Source organism: Crocuta crocuta, unplaced genomic scaffold (assembly GCF_008692635.1).
Source record: "Crocuta crocuta isolate KB4526 unplaced genomic scaffold, BGI_CrCroc_1.0 scaffold549, whole genome shotgun sequence".
Lineage (NCBI taxonomy): Eukaryota > Metazoa > Chordata > Mammalia > Carnivora > Hyaenidae > Crocuta > Crocuta crocuta.
This window is the reverse complement of record NW_027529169.1, coordinates 1,479,512-1,497,545: the sequence shown is the minus strand read 5'-3', so window position 1 is coordinate 1,497,545 and position 18,034 is coordinate 1,479,512. Positions and strand designations below refer to the sequence as shown.

At 47.0% G+C, this 18,034-nt stretch overlaps 1 protein-coding gene and 1 long non-coding RNA gene across 16 annotated transcripts in view; one reads left to right on the top strand and one right to left on the bottom strand.

Annotated features, from left to right (window-relative positions):
* Positions 1-18,034, top strand: part of R3HDM2 (R3H domain containing 2) — a 119,016-nt gene that overhangs the window by 100,049 nt on the left and 933 nt on the right. For 9 of the 15 annotated variants that reach the window (XM_077757546.1, XM_077757548.1, XM_077757547.1 and 6 more), the window contains 10 exons: positions 4,082-4,183; positions 6,447-6,689; positions 7,025-7,151; positions 7,401-7,561; positions 8,016-8,170; positions 9,540-9,640; positions 14,822-14,991; positions 15,397-15,544; positions 16,818-16,915; positions 17,248-17,332. In XM_077757546.1, the coding sequence (XP_077613672.1) occupies positions 4,082-4,183; positions 6,447-6,689; positions 7,025-7,151; positions 7,401-7,561; positions 8,016-8,170; positions 9,540-9,640; positions 14,822-14,991; positions 15,397-15,544; positions 16,818-16,915; positions 17,248-17,332 (1,390 nt within the window). The remainder of the gene's footprint in view (positions 1-4,081; positions 4,184-6,446; positions 6,690-7,024; positions 7,152-7,400; positions 7,562-8,015; positions 8,171-9,539; positions 9,641-14,821; positions 14,992-15,396; positions 15,545-16,817; positions 16,916-17,247; positions 17,333-18,034) is intronic. The other 6 variants (XM_077757556.1, XM_077757558.1, XM_077757557.1 and 3 more) reach the window with 2 other exon arrangements.
* On the bottom strand, positions 189-17,323 carry LOC144226208 (uncharacterized). Its single transcript, XR_013333550.1, has 4 exons — positions 17,232-17,323; positions 11,996-12,191; positions 10,714-11,095; positions 189-564 (listed from the first exon to the last, which is right to left on the bottom strand). It is a non-coding gene; the product is annotated as an uncharacterized LOC144226208 (long non-coding RNA).

The following is an 18,034-nucleotide window of genomic DNA, read 5'->3' as shown; positions in this document are numbered from 1 at the left end:
CCTGTGTAATTAGCAAGGCGATTTTATTCACTGCATCCATATATGGAGCTTGAAAAAATCACAGCTCCCACCATAACCAGCTGGATGTGTTCATGTGACTGTTGACCCACAAACACATTTATGGATTGGGGTGTGAGAAAAGGAAATATACTCAAGACCCCTGCCATACATATGCCATAAGGCACAAATCCACCGAGGTTGTCTTTATTTCCCATGCCACGAAAGAGCTCTTTCTCCGTCTGTTGCTGGACCGGTAAATATTAATATCAAGTAGGGCTTGAGGCAAGTTTTCTTTCTGTAGAGATCACACAAGTCTTCAGCATCAGAATCCGATCCTGTCCTAAACTGGATCAGTGTTATAGGTTCAGGTCTCCCTGATACTCTGAGGGGAGCTGCTCATGAGTGGAGCCCATCCTCTGTCCTAGGGTATGTCCAGTGGTGGTCTCTGCCGGTCAGAAAGCCCGTATGTCTGCCCTTCTACTGCTGTAGTTTTTCTCATTGCACCTCCCAGGCTCCCTCACCTCCATGCTCAGTCAGTCCAGCTTGGCTTCAGCTCTGTCTCTTCTGTAGGTAAAAGAAGCAAATCACAAGCATTAACACCCCAGGAACTGGAAACTAGACTAGAAAGAGCCCAGGCTGGCCCAGTCCTATCCCATTCTGATATTGTAATGATCTAGGAAACCCCCTGCTTCATGTCTTAATGTAACCCACATGCAGATCATTCTAGGCCTTTATCTTGGCCCCTAAATCAGTTTCTCTGTAGTCCTGACTTTCGTTCTTGCTCTACCACCGTCTACCTCAATAAGTCTCATTCATGTCAGCTTACCTCACTCCGTATTGAAGTGTGGCACGTGTGTGTGTATTCGGTTTGTGTCTTCATTCAGATCTGTAAGTGGGCACACCTTTCTCTCTGGGTATCCCCTACTGTGTTTCTGTGTGTGCCTCATTTTTCTAAGGTCCTAGTATTTGAGTTTTCTAAAATGTATGTATTTTTTAATAGTCTTGCTCCTTTTTCTCCCTCTTAGTCTTCATCTGCTTCCTCCTTCCATCCATATCTAGAAACAGACAACAAGAGTGGGAAAGCAATATAGCAATCACTAGAATAAGCATTTGGGACTGAAAAAATGTTAGAATGTTTAGGTGTCTGGCCCTAAATCCCAAACTTTTACTCAGATTCTGGCCCTGCGTCTGGTCATGAGGTTCTGTGAGTCAGTCATTGACATTGACTGATCTCCTGCAAGGTGTACAGTACTAGGTTAGGCCCTGTCGATTGGAGATCTGTTTCCTCAGAAATTTATTCTTAAGGTTAATTATGATCACAAACTCCAAAACTAAAAGATCTTATCCTGGTTAAGTTTTGGTGTCCCTGAAGCACTTATGATGGTGACTGATATTATACTACCATCACCCCACTATTTATTTTTTTAATGTTTATATATCTTTGAGAGAGAGACAGCGTATGGTTGGGGAGGGGCAGGGAGCGAGGGAGACACAGGGTCCGGGCTCTCAGCTGTCAGCACAGAGCCCAATGCGGGGCTCAAACCCACAAACGAACCATGAGATCATGACTTGAGCAGAAGTCGACGCTTAACAAACTGAGCCACCCAGACGCCCCTGCCACTCCACTATTTATAGCTTCTTTTTTTTCCTCTCCACTTTTCCCCCTCTTTCTTTATCCCCTTCTTCCTACTGCCTTTTTCTTTCTTTTTTTCCCTGTCTCTCAGCACTGGTGACTCTCCAAACTCAAGGTGCTGAGCCCCAGCATATGTATTGTTTAGTTCCTCAAATGGCATGCAACAGTACAGGGATGAAGGAAGGAACCACACACGGACGTGCGCGCGCGCACATACACACACACGTGCGCACCACTGTGCTTACTCTAAAGGTTTTCCTTTCACAGAATTAGTGAGAAAAGCTCTGTGTTCCAGGCCTGGGGACCGTGCTAAACTCTGTTAAACTTTCCCTTCTTAGCAGGCCTCCACTGTCAGAGCAGACCTCCCTGTCATGTGCAGTAGAGCACGTGAGATCGAGGGGTGAGGTTGAGAGTTTAAAGGGCCAGTGGCCAACTTTTGCTGTGTTTACGTTAAAGTGGAGTGGACCACTTGAAAAGGAGCCCTCTGGGAGTCAAGTCAGACAGCCAAGAGCCAGCTATCTCGCCCAGAATTCACCAGCAGGGGGCAGTCATGTCCCTCATGGCCAGTCTTTGGCTTCCTTATGGTTCTTGGAAGCTCCCTAGCCTTGGAGTTTGAGACTGAGAACTGCTGCTGAGGGTAATGGTAGAAGAACCTAAGAACAGCCACTGAGATGCATCCTTTTACCACTACCCTTCTTCAGCCAGAAGAGGCCTAAGAGAGGAGGCTCATTTCTTCCCTGTTTACTTTTTACTCAAATGTGTAAGAAATGTGACGAAAATAGGCAGCTGTACCTAGGGCCCCTTCCCCCTCAAAGGATGTAAGATTTGAAGCACAGTAGACCCTCCCCCAAGAGACAGAAGAGGATCAAGGGACTAGAACACGGATTTAAAAGCTACCAGCACAAGGAGCTCAGGCTGAGCAACTTGGCCGTTACACTTGAGATGCCACTGGCTTGCGGAACGTGGGCATGCCGAGAAAGCTGGGACTTTGTCAGGGCTGCAATAATGTCTCCCCCAGTCTCCCAGTGGATTCTCAGCAACTTTTTCCTAACCAAGATGACTTACATTGTATTTTCAATAAAGTCCAGGTTATCAGGAGCATTCTCTGTTTTGGAGGCCTTCTCATTCCCAGACTCTGCCTCCAGAACTGTTAGTCCCCTCTGTCAGAGTCTCCCCAGAGGTATATGGCAAGGGATGATATTGACACCTTGGCCCCCCACACCTCTTAATACTCTAAATGTGGAAGAGGGGAGATGAATCATACAAACTAAAAAATTCATAAATCTGTTTAACATCTTCCTTCATCCGCTCCCTGCTGTTAGAGTGGAGTGGGAAGAATATATGTCAGGCAGAACTAGGTTCCCCTCCCAGCTCTGCCATATTAGCTGTGTGATCCTGGATGTGTGATTGAATTTCTCTGAGCCTTACTACCTTAACTGCCAATACAAGCAATCCTGTTCTCCCTGTGGATTATTGTGAGTCTGTAATGAGATATGTATGTAAATGAGGCAATGTATATAAATGTTATTTCCCCCTCTCTTCCTAGCCTTGCTTCTTTTCTCCCACCTCATCTACCACCAGGGGCTATGGCTGGAGAACTGATTCTCCAGGAGAAGTGATTGAAATGGCTGGAGGGGAAGAAGAGAGAAAAAAAATAACTCCCCATTAGTTGGTTTAGCACACATCATGTTCCTAATAAACAAATCCTCCTGCTTGAGGCTAGTGAAGGGACTAAAAGAACAAAAGCTAAAGCGAGGCTATTTATATTTTATTCCAAATCCTCCCTCCCTGCTTGCTTATGGGGGCATTTTTTCATACTGCCCTCACAGCCTGGAGGAGCATAGAACAATCACGGAGCTGGAACCAGCCATAAACTGGCTCTTTTTTCCCTCTGTACCCTTGGGAGGGAGATGAACCTTGTGAATGAACGCTTCCTCCAGGAGAACTGTGGTGTGAAATCCGGAGTGTGGCTGGCCGGGAAAGCTGAGCCAGACCTTGGATGACCCCTCCTACAAAAGCAGGAATCCCTTCTCAAGTGGGCATTCAAGGAGCGTTATGATCGTGGTCCCCAGGAATTGTGTGTTCAGAAAAAATGCTGTGGGAAAAGCCATGTTTGGAATCAAGCAGCAGACACACTGGCTCTGAGAGTCCTAAGATTGCTCTCAACAACTGTAGAGTCCCGAGTAGCTAATGGGATGGAGTGTACACTGCAGCAGGTCTCTCCTGATAGGAGAGATCGCGGATTTGTCAGAGATGCAAAAGCCACAGGCTGCCTTGGGCCAGGTCTCCAGTCTGCTCAGCAGCCTTGCTCTCCATGTGACATTTTTTTTATGATTAACATTGTTTTTCCTCCCCTTTCCCGCCCCACCTCTGCCCTCCCTCCCCCTGCCTCCCCCTGCACTTCCCTCTTCTCTTCCCTGTTCCACATGCCTCTCTGCTGGTCCACAGCCAGTCCCAGCTCTGCAGCCCTCTCCGCAGCCTGTTCAGTTCTCTCCAGGCTCCTGTCCCCAAGTCCTTCTGCCAGTCTCTCCGCCCCAGCAGTACAACATGGTATAAACTCCGTTCCCCTTTTTGTCGTGTCCATGTGTGGTATGTCTGTGGGTCCGTCTGGGACAAAGTAGCTGCACTTTCTGGAAGGCCACGTTAAAAGGCATATCTTCTTGAGCAAAGGGCCAGCATAGGCTGAGCTGTATTCCTTTCTGGTGGCCTCATCACAGAACTGTGGCATCAAAAGATGCCTAAATGTAAGACAGAGAGGAGCACTGGTCCCCCTGAGTTTCGGGAGAAGTACGAAATTGGATGTTGCCCTACCCTGGGCTCCTCGTCTTTCTATTATGTGCATCTGTCAACTCTTCTCCCTGGACATGTCTGAAGAGCCCAGTTTACCCGGTATAGGATGGTTTTCTGTCATTTCCTTTGAAGGTCAAAACACAATTGCAAATTTGTTTGGTATCACTGGTCCAAACTTAAAATGTTCTCCTATGTTACTGTTATTTTATACTTAAAAAAAAAAAATTTCTAATGCATAGCACATGCTGTTTAAATTGTACCCTGACTACAAATCCTATGAAGACCCGAGATACCTCATAATTAATAACTTCTTTTTTTTTTAAACTTAACATCTTTTTTAAAAATGTTTATTTATTTTGAGAGAGAAAGAAAGTCTGAGCTGGGGAGGGGCAGAGAGAGGGCGAGAGAGAATCGCAGGCAGGCTCCATGCTCAGCGAGGAGGCTGACTCGGGGCTCAGTCCCATAATGTTGATGAGATCATGACCTGAGCCAAAATCAAGAGTCAGATGCTTAACTGACTGAGCCACCCAGGTACCCCATAGTTGATAACTTTTATCTTGGTTACCAGAACACTGTTTATTTTTAATTTTGTGTTAATCACACCTGTTTGGTTTTTTTAAACGTTTATTTATTTTGGGAGAGTGAGAGAGGGGCAGAAAAAGAGTGAGACAGAGAATCCCAAGCAGGCTGCCCACTGTGTGGGGCTTGAACTCATGAACTGTGAGATCATGACCTGAGCTGAAACCAAGAGTCAACCACTCAGTCAGCTGAGCCTCCCAGGCGCCCCACACCCATCCAATTTTTCACTAGAATCTCCTCTTTCCTTCCGCCTTTATCGCCATTCTGAAGTTTTGGAATGTAGACCCCAAAACTATCTGCAGTCCAGCCCGCTTGTCATCTATTTCTGCCCACTATGGTAGCAAAACAGCTAAGTTGAAGATCAGATTCCTGAAAATTAAGTGAAACCACAGGAAAACATGGTCTTTTCTTTCTACTAGTTTCTTTTTCTAAAGAAGTCCTGCTCTGCGTGTGTGTGTGTATGGACTACTGTCCGGGAAGCAGAAAAAACAAAGAGGCTAACGAATTATAACCTATCATACAAGTGAGAGGCAGAACACCGTCCCTCTTACTGCTTAGAGAAGAGGGCTGAGCGAGGAGGCAATTACAGACTAGTCTGTCAGTCTCCTTGCCCTTCACCTTGGCCACTCAGCCTGGCCTCCTTTCAGAGGTGAGAATTGGAAGTAGTTCCTGAAGGGCAGGAGAACTCTAGGCTAGTGTCAGCAAACAGAGGTGGAAATGACCTCGAGAGGAGGGAGTAAGGAGATAAGCAGCAGGAGGGGGAGCCCACCAGTCCTTTCGCTGCATAGGCAGAGCTGGGAGCCATGAGAACCTAACCATCCCTGATCCACAGTGTTATTTATTGAGGTCCGTTACTATAAAAACGGGCTTTATGGCACTATAGGGCCTTTTGTATGGTTGGAGACCAGAAAATTGAAAAAGAAGGACTTTTAGTCTTTTTCTTTTTAACCCATTAGTTTGTCCTGTTTTTTCTATATATAGAGAGAAGGTGTTGTTGCTCCCATCTCTCTAGGACTAATTCTAATAAAGATCAGAGTCGCAGTGGCCATTGTTACCTCATATGTGGGAAGGAGTCTGGTTCTGGGGTTGGGCTTCATACAGCTGTTCCGTTCATAGCAGGGTTTTTTTTTAAGATTTTATTTTTAAGTAATCTCTACACCCAGTGTAGGGCTTGAACTCACAACCCCGAGATCAGAAGTTGCAGGTTTCACCGACTGAGCCAGCCAGGCACCCGCAGTTCATAGCAGTTTAAAACACCACATGACAGAGGCCTAGAGCTGAAAAGTGCCTCCTAGGGCATGGAGGCAGGAGTGTCCCAAATTGGTGTAAGGAAGGAAGGCTGTAGAGAGGGTTGCTCTATCTGTCTGTCTGTTTTTGTGTTGAAGCCAAAGACTTGGGGCTTGATATGACCTCAGTCCTTGAGTCTCCCTTGCTCTCTCAACAGGCAGATGACCTCAGCAACCCCTTTGGACAAATGAGCCTTAGCCGTCAAGGTTCTACCGAAGCAGCTGATCCATCCTCAGCTCTGTTCCAGCCCCAGCTTATCTCCCAGCACCCTCAGCAGACTAGCTTCATCATGGCTTCTACAGGACAGCCCCTCCCCACGTCCACCTATCCCCCCTCTAGCCATGCGCCGCCTACTCAGCAAGTCCTGCCGCCCCAGGGCTATATGCAGCCCCCTCAGCAGGTGAGCAGCATGGGCTCCAGGCTTAAATCACTAATTCAGCTCCCCACTGTTAGAGCCTTCTTTCTTCCTCTAGTTTAGACAGAGCTGAGGGCATACCCATCCCCACTTCCATTTCCCCACCTTGCACTTGAGAGTTGTCTTTCTAGTCAGAAGGGTGTCTTTCTCTGTAACATATACTCTTCAGTTCTGTTTCATACTTGTATATTAATTCTGCAATTGCAGGTCCAGAATATCTCTACAGATTTATGGCTATTTACCCTGATGCATTTTATAGTTGGGGATGTTAGGGCTGAATTTAAGGGACCCTCTCACGTATCTCTTTCCTCTCACCATAGATCCAGGTTTCTTACTATCCCCCTGGACAGTATCCTAACTCCAACCAGCAATACCGACCTCTCTCTCACCCGGTGGCCTACAGCCCCCAACGTGGTCAACAGCTGCCTCAGCCATCCCAGCAGCCTGGTAAGAGGAACTGCTGGTGTGAGAAGGCAGTGAATAGGGGAAGGGCAGAGACTGGGAAAGAGAGTAGTACCTTCCTTGTTTAAAAAAAAACAAAACAAAAAACGGCAGAAATGATTAGTCCCAGGAGCAGCCCAGGATCTTCAGAAAAAGAAAAGGTAAAATAGCCAGGAGGAGGGAAGTTACTGAGAGAATATGACCTCCTAAACGTTGAGACCAGGCTAATGTCTTCTGTGTCTTGCTCATCCCTAGGTTTACAGCCCATGATGCCTAACCAGCAGCAGGCGGCTTACCAAGGCATGATTGGGGTCCAGCAGCCACAGAGCCAGGGCCTGCTCAGCAACCAGAGGAGCAGCATGGGGGCCCAGATGCAAGGCCTGGTGGTTCAGTACACTCCACTGCCTTCTTACCAAGTGGGTGCATTCTGTACTGGGAGAGATCACCCAGTCCTTGGGAGGAGGAAAAGGAAGACAGTCTCCCACGTTATCCAGTGTGACAACTCCAATACTAAAATACTCTTCACTTTCCCCCTAGAATTTGTAGGTGTTTTTCCTCTGAGAGAAAGCCCAGAGAGCCTGGGTAGAGTCTTTCTTTTAATTGTTTGGTCTTTATACAGCCATGCAAATGAGTATAATGGCCCAGAAAAGTAGGATCTAAAGGAAATCAGGCTCCTTTCTCTACATCAGATGCTCAAATGGAGATAGTTCTGTATGCATTTTCTTTAGGCAGATGAGGTGAGTAGGAGGAGTCTCTAAAGGTAGGGAAGGAAGTCAGTGTCCTAGTCTAGCGATGACTTACTTATTCAGCCATTGTCTGGATGAACTCATTAGGAGTACAAGTGGTCATTCTCTTCTCGTCTCTACCCAGGTCCCAGTGGGTAATGACTCGCAGAATGTGGTCCAGCCGCCTTTCCAGCAACCCATGCTGGTCCCTGCGAGCCAGTCTGTGCAAGGGGCGCTCCCAGCAGGGGGCGTGCCAGTGTACTACAGCATGATCCCACCGGCTCAGCAGAACGGTACTAGGTGAGGACTCCCAGAGAGTCAGGGCACATCTCCCATAGATCAGCGGCTATTTCCACTGAGCTAAGAAAAGAAGGGCAAGGGTAAAGATCCAGTGTCCCCTAAAGCAGGTAGCATATGAGGAAATTCATTCTCCTTGTCTGCTCTTTGATTTGACTTGTGAATAAGACGTTATCAGCAGAAAAAAAATTCCTACTTCAAAGACAGAGACTTTGTCATGTCCCCTATTTTTTGTTTTTTCTAATCAGTGGGATTTAGAACTATAGGATAGAGACTGCAATTTGGTGGCTAGGTGGCTCAGTCGGTTGAGCACCTGACTTGATCTCAGCTTAGGTCAGGATTTCACGGTTCGTGAGATCGAGCCTCAAGTGGGGCTCTGAGCTGACAGTGCGGAGCCTGCTTGGGAATCTCTCTCCCTGCCCCTCTCTCTCTCTGCCTCTTCCCTGCATGCGCACATTCTCTCTTTCTCTCTCTCTCAAGAAATTTTTTAAAAACATTGAAAGAAGAAAATTGGAGTATATGTATATATGTAAATTTTCTATGTAACTATATTTAGGTCCATGGATGCATCTCAGATGGTGGTGTATCTATTATATATATATACATATACACACACACAGACACACACACACACATATATATATCTTAGTATAGGTCATTCCTGATAGAATTTTAGAGGTAGAAGGAACCTTAGAAATACTTAGTCTGCTCCCCTTGTTTTATTTTTCTTCCTTCTTTTATAAATGAGAAAATTCCAGCTAGGGAGGTTAAGAAACATACTCAAAGTCACCCAGCTAGTTAGAAGTAGAGCTGGGACTAGAAGTCAAGTGTGGGCCTGTATGTATTTCTATGTATTTCTCTCAATGTGTAGGTTCACTTCTTTTTGTGTGTATTATCCGCATTATCTTGAGCTTGTGGGGGGGTTTCCCCACTTGTCTTTAAGTAACTCAGCTGTTACATAAACATCCTAAATCAACATCTCCTTAGTTCTTTTTTGCCCACCCTTCTCAGAGCACTGTGTGTCTGTTTCTGGTACTTTGTGTTTCTCAGAGAGAGCGCGCGCGCATGAGTGCGCGCATGTGTGCACGTGTATGTGCTGGTGTTTCCATACTGTTGAGAAGAGCATGTGTCACTAACATTCCATCTGTAGCACTGATTAGCAGCTTCCTAATTGAAAGATGATCAAGTACAAATATATATAATTAACTTTGAACTGATGAGTGATTTTAGAAATTGCATGGCAAATTGGTCTGGGAATGGCTGGGAGCTGCCTCTGCTTCCCGCAGGGGAGGCCTGGGAAGCAGCAGCTGTTTGCCAGGAGCCGTGTTCCTCCCACTGCCACTTTAACCCTGCTCTCTTCTCCGCCCCCCAGCCCTTCTGTGGGGTTTCTGCAGCCTCCCGGCTCTGAGCAGTACCAGATGCCTCAGTCTCCCTCTCCCTGCAGTCCGCCACAGATGCCACAGCAGTACTCAGGTAAGAGAATAAAGAGTGAGGAGGTCTTGGGTACTGGCAAGAGCAAACACTGCTGAAGGACTTGTGCTGTAGAGCCGGAAAGGGTAGGAGAGTTCCTGGATTGGCTCTGTCCCCAGCTGTCAAACCATCACAAGAAAAGAGCAGAGCCCTGACTGTTGTTTTCCAGGGGTGCTGAAGCTGACCTCGTGAGAGGTGAGGTTGGTTGCCCCCTCCCTTCCCTGGGAAGCCACATCCCTTATTGGGTTCCTTGGGTTTGTTTTTTTTTCTTTCTTCTTTTTTTTTCCCCTTCCCTCTGAAACTAGCATTATACTTGCCACTCACATGCCTTTGAGACACAAAGTGCTTACCTCTGTCTCCTGCGCTCATTCTTCCTATAAACAGCTTTACTTTTCGGTTGGGAGTGTGAGGGAGGCTGACAAAATGCTTTTTAAGCCCTATCTTAGATTTCTTTAGCAATTTTTCTATTATGCTTATATACATTGTATCATTTTAATTCTTACCCAGACCTTGTGAAGAGGAAATTTAAGACTCAAAGAGGATAAATGATTTGCCTGAGGTCACAATCCTAGACCATGAACTTGGGTCTCTTGCCTTTTCGTAACCCATGTTGCACCCTCAATATCACATTTTCAACAGGTCTCTGTCCTCTATTCCTTTCCCTTCAGTGGAAAATAAACGAATATCATGTTAAATAGCTAAAGGCTTTCTTTGAAGGGACAGCTATCAGTGAATAGGCTTTCTGCCTCTGCTAAGAACTCTCGCAAGAGACCAAGCACAGCTACCCTTGTTGGTTTCCCTTTTACTGGACCACGACACAGCATTGCACTATAGTTAAAGAAAGCAACTTCAGGGGTTCTAGTGGGAAGATCTTAATGTAGCCTCCAGCCATCCCCATTCAGCTCTGTTGTGGGAATATCAGAGTGCCCTCTTCTGGTGAGAGGAAAGCATTTTGAAATACGATTTCCCCATTTTTGAAATAAGGTTTTCACATAAGAGGTTTCGCACTCTTCTGTCAGATGCTGTGGAGTGGATTCCAGAATTAATCTTGCTCATAAGACAGGATCAGTTCTTACCTTCAAGGAGCAATGACTTCTGCCTTCATCCAGACCAAACATGGCTTTCTCACAGGCTGAGAGGTTTTTAATTCAACAGCCTTTACCCTTTATCACATTACTGGTCTGTAGCTGTTTCTCCTAAGTGTCCGCCAGGGGCACTTGACCTTGAAATTCCCAGCGGGATATGGAAATTGTAGAAACCAGCTCCAAGAACCACTGTAGCCTCTGGTGGTGCTTAGTACTGCAGGGCGTTTTCTCTCTTGTTTGTTAAAACAAGTGTGTGCATGTGCAAATACTTATACTTGTATGTGCATTTTTATGTGAACCCTTGTGTATATCAGTGTATCTATTGAATCTCTCTGGTTATATCTCTTCATCTTGAAATACAAGGTCTTTGAATCTGAAACAAACCAAGTGGGAAAGAATTTTTCACTACTTGCTCTGGACTTAGAGCTAGGTTAAGCAAACTGGAACAGCTGTTGTTCTGAAAGTTGGCAGCACCAGAGGTCTGGGCTGGGATTGGAAGGAGATCGTCTGGACTCTTCCCAAATCAATAGAAATGGAGGAAGCCCTCTTCATCATCTAGTTTCCTTACTTCTTTGGAAGTTCCTGTTATATGTCCTTTCTTCAGAACTGCCCTGATAAATTTATTTGAGCCTTTTCTGATCCTTTGTACTCGGAATTCCTCGATGATGAAACTGGTCCCTCCCTACCCCCGCCAGTACCATTCCATCCGTGTTACCTAAGAGACCCGTAGTGACCACATCATTGATTTTAAAAGTCTTCAGTCTCTACTCATGGAAATATAAGAGGAGGTGGAAGAAAAGAAACAAGTGCTGCTTCTTCCTTCCTTTCCACTTTACCCCTTACAAGGAAGAGAGAAGGCCAGCATAGCCCACAAGGGCTGCTGTGTCACCTTCAAAGGACAGTCACCCGCCCTTCTCCCATGTAACAACATGGTCACTTTTCCAAAAATAAAGGCAGGGATTAAGATTGGCTGTTCTTGGAACAACTGTTCTGTTTTATTAATACATTTTTGTAGTTGCCCAGTTTACCCCCAGGCCTGGACCTTAATTCCTCCACTATGATATTAGACAGCAGTATAACCCCAGGAAACACTTTTCTTCCCACTAAAATGATGGCCCACGGTCCCTTGAGGTTTCTACAGAGGTGCTTGTCTGCGGAAGATGCACACAGACACGCAATGGCAGTGATAAACACACACAGACTCCCAACTCACAGTGACACAGCACCATGGCCAGAGGGAGGTATATACAGAAATAGCCTCTCACATACTTACTGGCTCATTTTGTAGCTGAGGGGTTTCCAAAGGTGAAACTAACTCCTTTCTCTCCCACTCCCTGAAGATATTCCTCCCCTTCACCAAAAGAGAGAGGGGGGAAAAAAACAAGATATTGTTGGATTCTGTCCTGTAATATGGGAAAGATGCCTGTGGATATTATTTCTCTGGACATTCCTTTCGATAGATTCGATTCCTGGTGGTAAAGAAGAAGCCTTATGAGCCTTCTACCTCAGTGATTTAAGAAAAAAAAAAAACTAAACAAAAACCAATTCTGCCCAACATAAATGTCATCTGTTTGTATTTATATGGTTTGCTCTGCCCAGTCGACCTTTCTGCCCAGGTTTAATGATGCCACTTAAAAAGCCATTCACACGTCCCCTCTACTTTCAGAGCTTTCAGGCTGAAATTGATTTCCTTATTCAGTCCTCTTCTCCCCCTTCCCACTTCAACCCTCCCCTGATTATCTGGAAGTGCTGTCACTGGGCAGTATGGTGGCTTTCTCTCTTTTTTTTTCTTTCTTCCTTTTTCATTTTTTATCGTCACATCCATTAAAAAGTAGCGACAGTTCGGCTGTAACGGATGCCACCTGCTTTTGGCTGGAGGAAGAGAAGCATAAAAATCAGCTCATCAGCGTAGTGCTCTGTGTCCCGGCTGAGTGAAAGAACAATGCTTCGGGCCAGCGGGGGAGGACTCAGTGTGGGGAGGACCAAGGCTGCCACCAAGAACCCTGGCTTTGTTTTTGTTGGGATCAGAGAAAATATATGAGGACTTTGTTCTCTTTCCCCCTCCCCTTGAGCCCTCTAATAGCTCCTAATGGCTACATGTTGGTATTAGAAAGAGCTTCCTGCCTTGCCTATGCCCACACCCTGCACACTCACATGTCCCCCACCGTTTCCTGGCCTGAGGCACTAGGCTCAGATTATGAGCTTCCTTCCAAGAAAGCTGCAGATGTGATTATTTTTGCGTTGGCCCCCTCAGGTAGCAATGAGGTGTTTAAATAAGGTCAATTGCAATTTTGTTGGTAGAGGATGTTGGAGCAGGTGGGGCTCTTAGAATGGGGGGGAGGGGGGAAATGCCCAGAGCAACTATAGTAAGGGGGGAGTTGTTAAATGCATGACACTCCACAGCTATTCCATTTTCTGGTGGCCCTTCTACAAGCCATGCTGATGAATACCCTGTCCCCTGTGGTAGAGGATGGGGAGAGGTGAGCCTGTCGCTCTGAGTATTTGTGCCCTCTGATTAGATGAACCCCAGAGGTTGGGGTCCACAAATTGACTAGAGAATAGGGTACGACAGATGCTGTGTCTCCTGGGCTGCTCTCTCAGGCCTCCCGCCGCTTCTTTTCCTTCACTTTGACCGATGCTCCCCGAGAAAAGCAGTCGTGCTCGGTTCCGAGCATGACTGGTGCCCAGGGCAGAGGCTGCAACATTTCCCATCACAGGAAGCAATGTGACGGCAGTGGTGGCAGCCGCCTCAGAGCACCGAGCCGTGAGAACGGCAGCACTTCTGCAGGTTTTCAAGCCAGTCCCATTTTCTGCCACCACACACACATGAACTCAACCTGTCCCTCAACACACGTAGAGCCTGAGAGGTCAAGAGCAAACTCTCGGGCTGCACAATCCCCTGTGGGGAAGCAGAGCTCCTGCCTGTCCCTCCCTGCAGGGACTGTCATTCAAACTGCTTCTCCGTGATCCCTTACCTTGCTTTTCACCACAAGCAAGATTCAGGACTTAATGTTCTTCCACACCGAGCTCTTTGCTTCCCCCAGCCTGTGAGAGGGTGAGGCTACCCATGGTTGTCTGTGCTAAAACTTCAGGACCACATCCAGTCAGTCACCTGAACCTGTCAGCAAAACCTTCAGAGGGGCTGACCCTCCCACTCTTCCTCGCAGCCACTGCTCTAATTCAGAACCTCCTCGTTCTTTTCCAGTAGCTTCCTAACTCTTCATCCTGCTGCTGGTCCTTCCCTCCCTTCAGCCATTTTACAGCCGGCCACTTGAGTTAGCTCTCTCAAGTTCTGTACTAACACCTACATGATAGAGACCCTTATTAGAACGTGCTTCAAACTCAGACGCCAGCTGTTTGCTTACTCTCTGACTCTGATAGACTGTCCATTCCATAAGGGCAAGGACCACTTTTATTTGTTGTACACCCAGTGCCCAGCATAGGAACTGGCACATAGTAAGTGTTCAATAAATGCTGAGTGAATGCATAAACATAATCTCATCTCCTGCTTCCCCTGCGTAACCGCTGTGCCTCAGCACCTTGAATTGTCATTTCCTGCATATGACCTACAGCTCCATGCCATTCCCAATTCACCCACCCTGGCCCAAGAAGTGCTTCATGGCCTGGCTTAGTGAAGCTGTGTGCACTCATCTTCCCCAGAGCAACCAGACATCACTGACCTATCTTCAGCCATTACCAGAAAAGCCTGCACGTGCCTGCAGCCCTGGCCCAAGCCCCAGACTGGGACCTGTCCCATGCCCAGACATTTGAGCAATCTGACCTGGACATTTGGTAATACCCAACTTTGACAGAATGGAATAGTTTTCTGCCAAGCATACCAAAGTACCCCTCACCAGGTGAAGGCCAGGAGAGCATTGGCATCTGGGACTCTGGTCTCCTCCACTCAAGCTTTTACTGGTTCAGGGTGAAGAAAGTCAAAAACTAAATTAGCAACTACCTCAGATCCCTGGCAAGACACATTTTAAGTGACCCTGAGGCAAAGTGGGTAGGTTTGTTTCCTGGCTTTCACACTCAGGGTTATTGGAAGGTCAGAATGTAGTTTGAATTCACAACTAATCCCTTTCTTCTTGCCACTCAGGAGTGTCACCTTCTGGACCAGGCGTGGTGGTCATGCAGCTGAATGTCCCTAATGGACCCCAGCCCCCTCAGAACCCATCCATGGTCCAGTGGAGTCACTGTAAATATTACAGCATGGACCAGCGCGGGCAGAAGCCTGGAGACCTGTACAATCCTGACAGTAGCCCCCAGGTGAGTCCTGCAAACCAGTGTCGTCTTAGCAAGGAGGTGACCAGATTCTTCTCAGGGAATAATCTTTGCCTGACTGAGCAGCCTCCTGTACATGTCTGGGCCCAGGTACTCTTCTGGGAGAGTCACAAGAAAGAGAGGAGAGGGCATCTTCTTTCAAGGAGCCGAAGAGCTAAGAGACACACACTTGCAAATGCTAAGAGAGTACTTAAAAGCACTGTGTCAAAAAGTGGATATTAAAATAATAGGTATTAATTAGGGACTAAGGGGGCTGTTGAAAGGAGCAGCCGGACTTTGGCAGAGTTTTGCAAGAGACGCTTTCTGAGTGAGGTGAACTTTAAGCCACGTCATAGGTGTATGCAGAAGGTAATGTTTGATGTGTGCATCGTGTGCTCCTCTCTCCCACAGGCCAACACCCAAATGAGCAGCAGCCCCGTCACATCTCCTACCCAGTCTCCAGCACCCTCTCCTGTCACCAGCCTCAGCAATGTCTGCACAGGACTCAGTCCCCTTCCTGTCCTCACACAGTTCCCCCGGCCTGGGGGTCCAGCACAGGGTAAGGGGTTAGACTAGGGCTGGCTGCTGCCAGATTCACCCTTCACAGCCCATTCCCAAGTGAGGAAATCCAGACAGTAGCAACAGGCAGGAGACCAGCGTGCCTGGCCCTCCACCTCTGGGAGCCAGCTCTTCCTTTAACATCCCCGCGTAGGCATTGCCTCTCTTTAGTGCTGCCCATAGACCTCTTCCTGCAGACCTCCTTTACGTGGTTAGTATTCGCTACCAGGTAGGGTAGGTGACTACGAGCTGGGAAAAGAAACTCACTGAACTTTCTAATGAATCAAAGACTTGAACTCATCAGTACTGAGCCTAAGGACTGAGACTATGGGGCTGTGTCAGAAACTGTGGTTTTAGAAGAGAGAACACTAGAGTTGGATTAAAAGACTTGGGTTCAAGTTCTGGGTCTACTACTACCTTTGTGATACTGAGGGTGGTAAACTTAAAACCAGGCCTCAGCTTCCTAATCTATAAAATTGGGTTAATCACACATAAATTGGAAATAATCTTATCCGTTTCTGCCTTGGCTGTCACAAGCAGTATAAAAATCGGATAAGAGTATGGTTTTAAAACTTTCAAGTGCTCTGAAATCCAACATTTATCCACACAAATTGGTAGCACTTATGGTGCTTAATATGTACGAAGCATTACTAGAAGTGCTTTGTGTGTCCTGTATTCATTTAACCTACTCAGCAACACTAGTGAGGTGAAAACATACCCAACCTATCATTTCCAGTAACAGAGCCAGGATCTGAACCTGGACAGTTCGGCCCCAAGCCTGTACTCTTAGCCACTACACTGTATTGCCATGCAGCGTGAATCCAAAACTTAAGCCCTGGGTTTGGGGTAGGATAATCTATATAAGAAATCAGGGGCGCCTGGCTGGCTGAGTCAGTAGAGCATGCGACTCTTGATCTCAGGGTCATGAGTTTAAACCCCATTTGGGGTGTAGAGATTACTTAAAAAAGAAGGAAAGAAAGAAATGAAACACATTCAAAAGGGTCTGTAGGTTTTCTCCTGGGCCTTTGTCTGCAGTGGACAGAGCCCTTCTTCAAGGGTAAGGGAACCTAAAAGCCCCGTTTGCGTGAGATACAGCTGAGAACCAAGCAGTTTAGGAAGAGAGACAATTCTTCAGTCAAGTGCATGGGCATTCCTATCATAGAAGCAAGAATAGTATGCACTGCTGCCATTTATATCCAGAGCCCCCTAAGGTCTCCTAAAAGTCATACCATGAAGTTCTAACTCCTAGAAAACCGTCTGCTCTTCCTCCCTAGGTGACGGGCGCTACTCCCTCTTGGGCCAGCCATTACAGTACAATCTGTCCATCTGCCCTCCCTTGCTCCATGGCCAGTCAACGTACACGGTACACCAGGTAAGGGTGTGTGCCGTCAGCCTGAGGGCCGTCAGAGCCTCCCTTCCCATCCAGGCCCCTGTCTCTGCCCATCTACCTCAACCAGTGGGGTGGACAGGGGAGATAGCACAGTGAGAATGGATAAAGTGGGGAGGCCTTACCCCTCTCCCACACTCAGTCTTCCCACCCAGCCCCAGTGCTAAGAAGGAGGGACTCTGTTTCTCAGTGGCCACACTGGCCAGTCACCCACCTGGTGGGTTGGGTACTGCTCCTTAATTTCTCAGACAGACATTAGGATGCAAGGCAGTCAGTATTGTTTACCTGGGATGAGAGTTACCTTTCGAATGTTGAAGGGACAGAGTGGATTGAAGCATGGAAACCGGAGCAAGAGACAAGCACTCAAATCTGCCTCCACTGACCTGGGGACAACAGACGTTGGTGAGTGACAAGATGCTGAATCCCCAAGAGAAGGTGCTCACCAGCCCGGGACCAGTGGGAAAAACCAGCTTAGGGTGGGGAGTAGAAATAGGACTCTTTTGTACTCAAGCGCAGGGAGAAACTGGAGAATTGAAGTGTCTCAGTCTTCCTTACCAAACCATTTCAGGTGCTTGGAAAGGTGATTGTAAAAATTGAATAACACATGGTCGGCAGTGCTGAGCCTATTAACAGAGAGTCTTGTGGGAGTGATCCTCACCCTGATCTAGGCTGTCTGCCTTGTAGTCCTCGGCCTTTTTATGGAGAAGTTTGACAAGAGAATATGGGGGGAGTAGAGTATGTGGGGGCCCCTGCAGGCCTCCCAGACTAGACATATAAGATCTCTTTGATTACCAGGGTTTGGTTTTTTTTTTTTAATGTTTATTTATTTATTTTGAGAGAGAGAGAGTGCACACATGTGTGCACTCACACTGGAGAGGGACAGAGAGCGAGGGAGAGAGAAAATCCCAAGCAGGCTCCGTGCTGTCAGTGCAGAGTCCGATACAGGGCTTGATCTCACGAACCGTGAGATCATGATCTGAGCCTAAATCAAGAGTCAGGCACTTAACTGACTGAGCCACCCAGGCACCCATTGGATTACTCCTATTCAGAGTGGTTTGCTTATTTAAGAAAGGAAGGAAATGGACTTCCGCAGATGATAAGGAA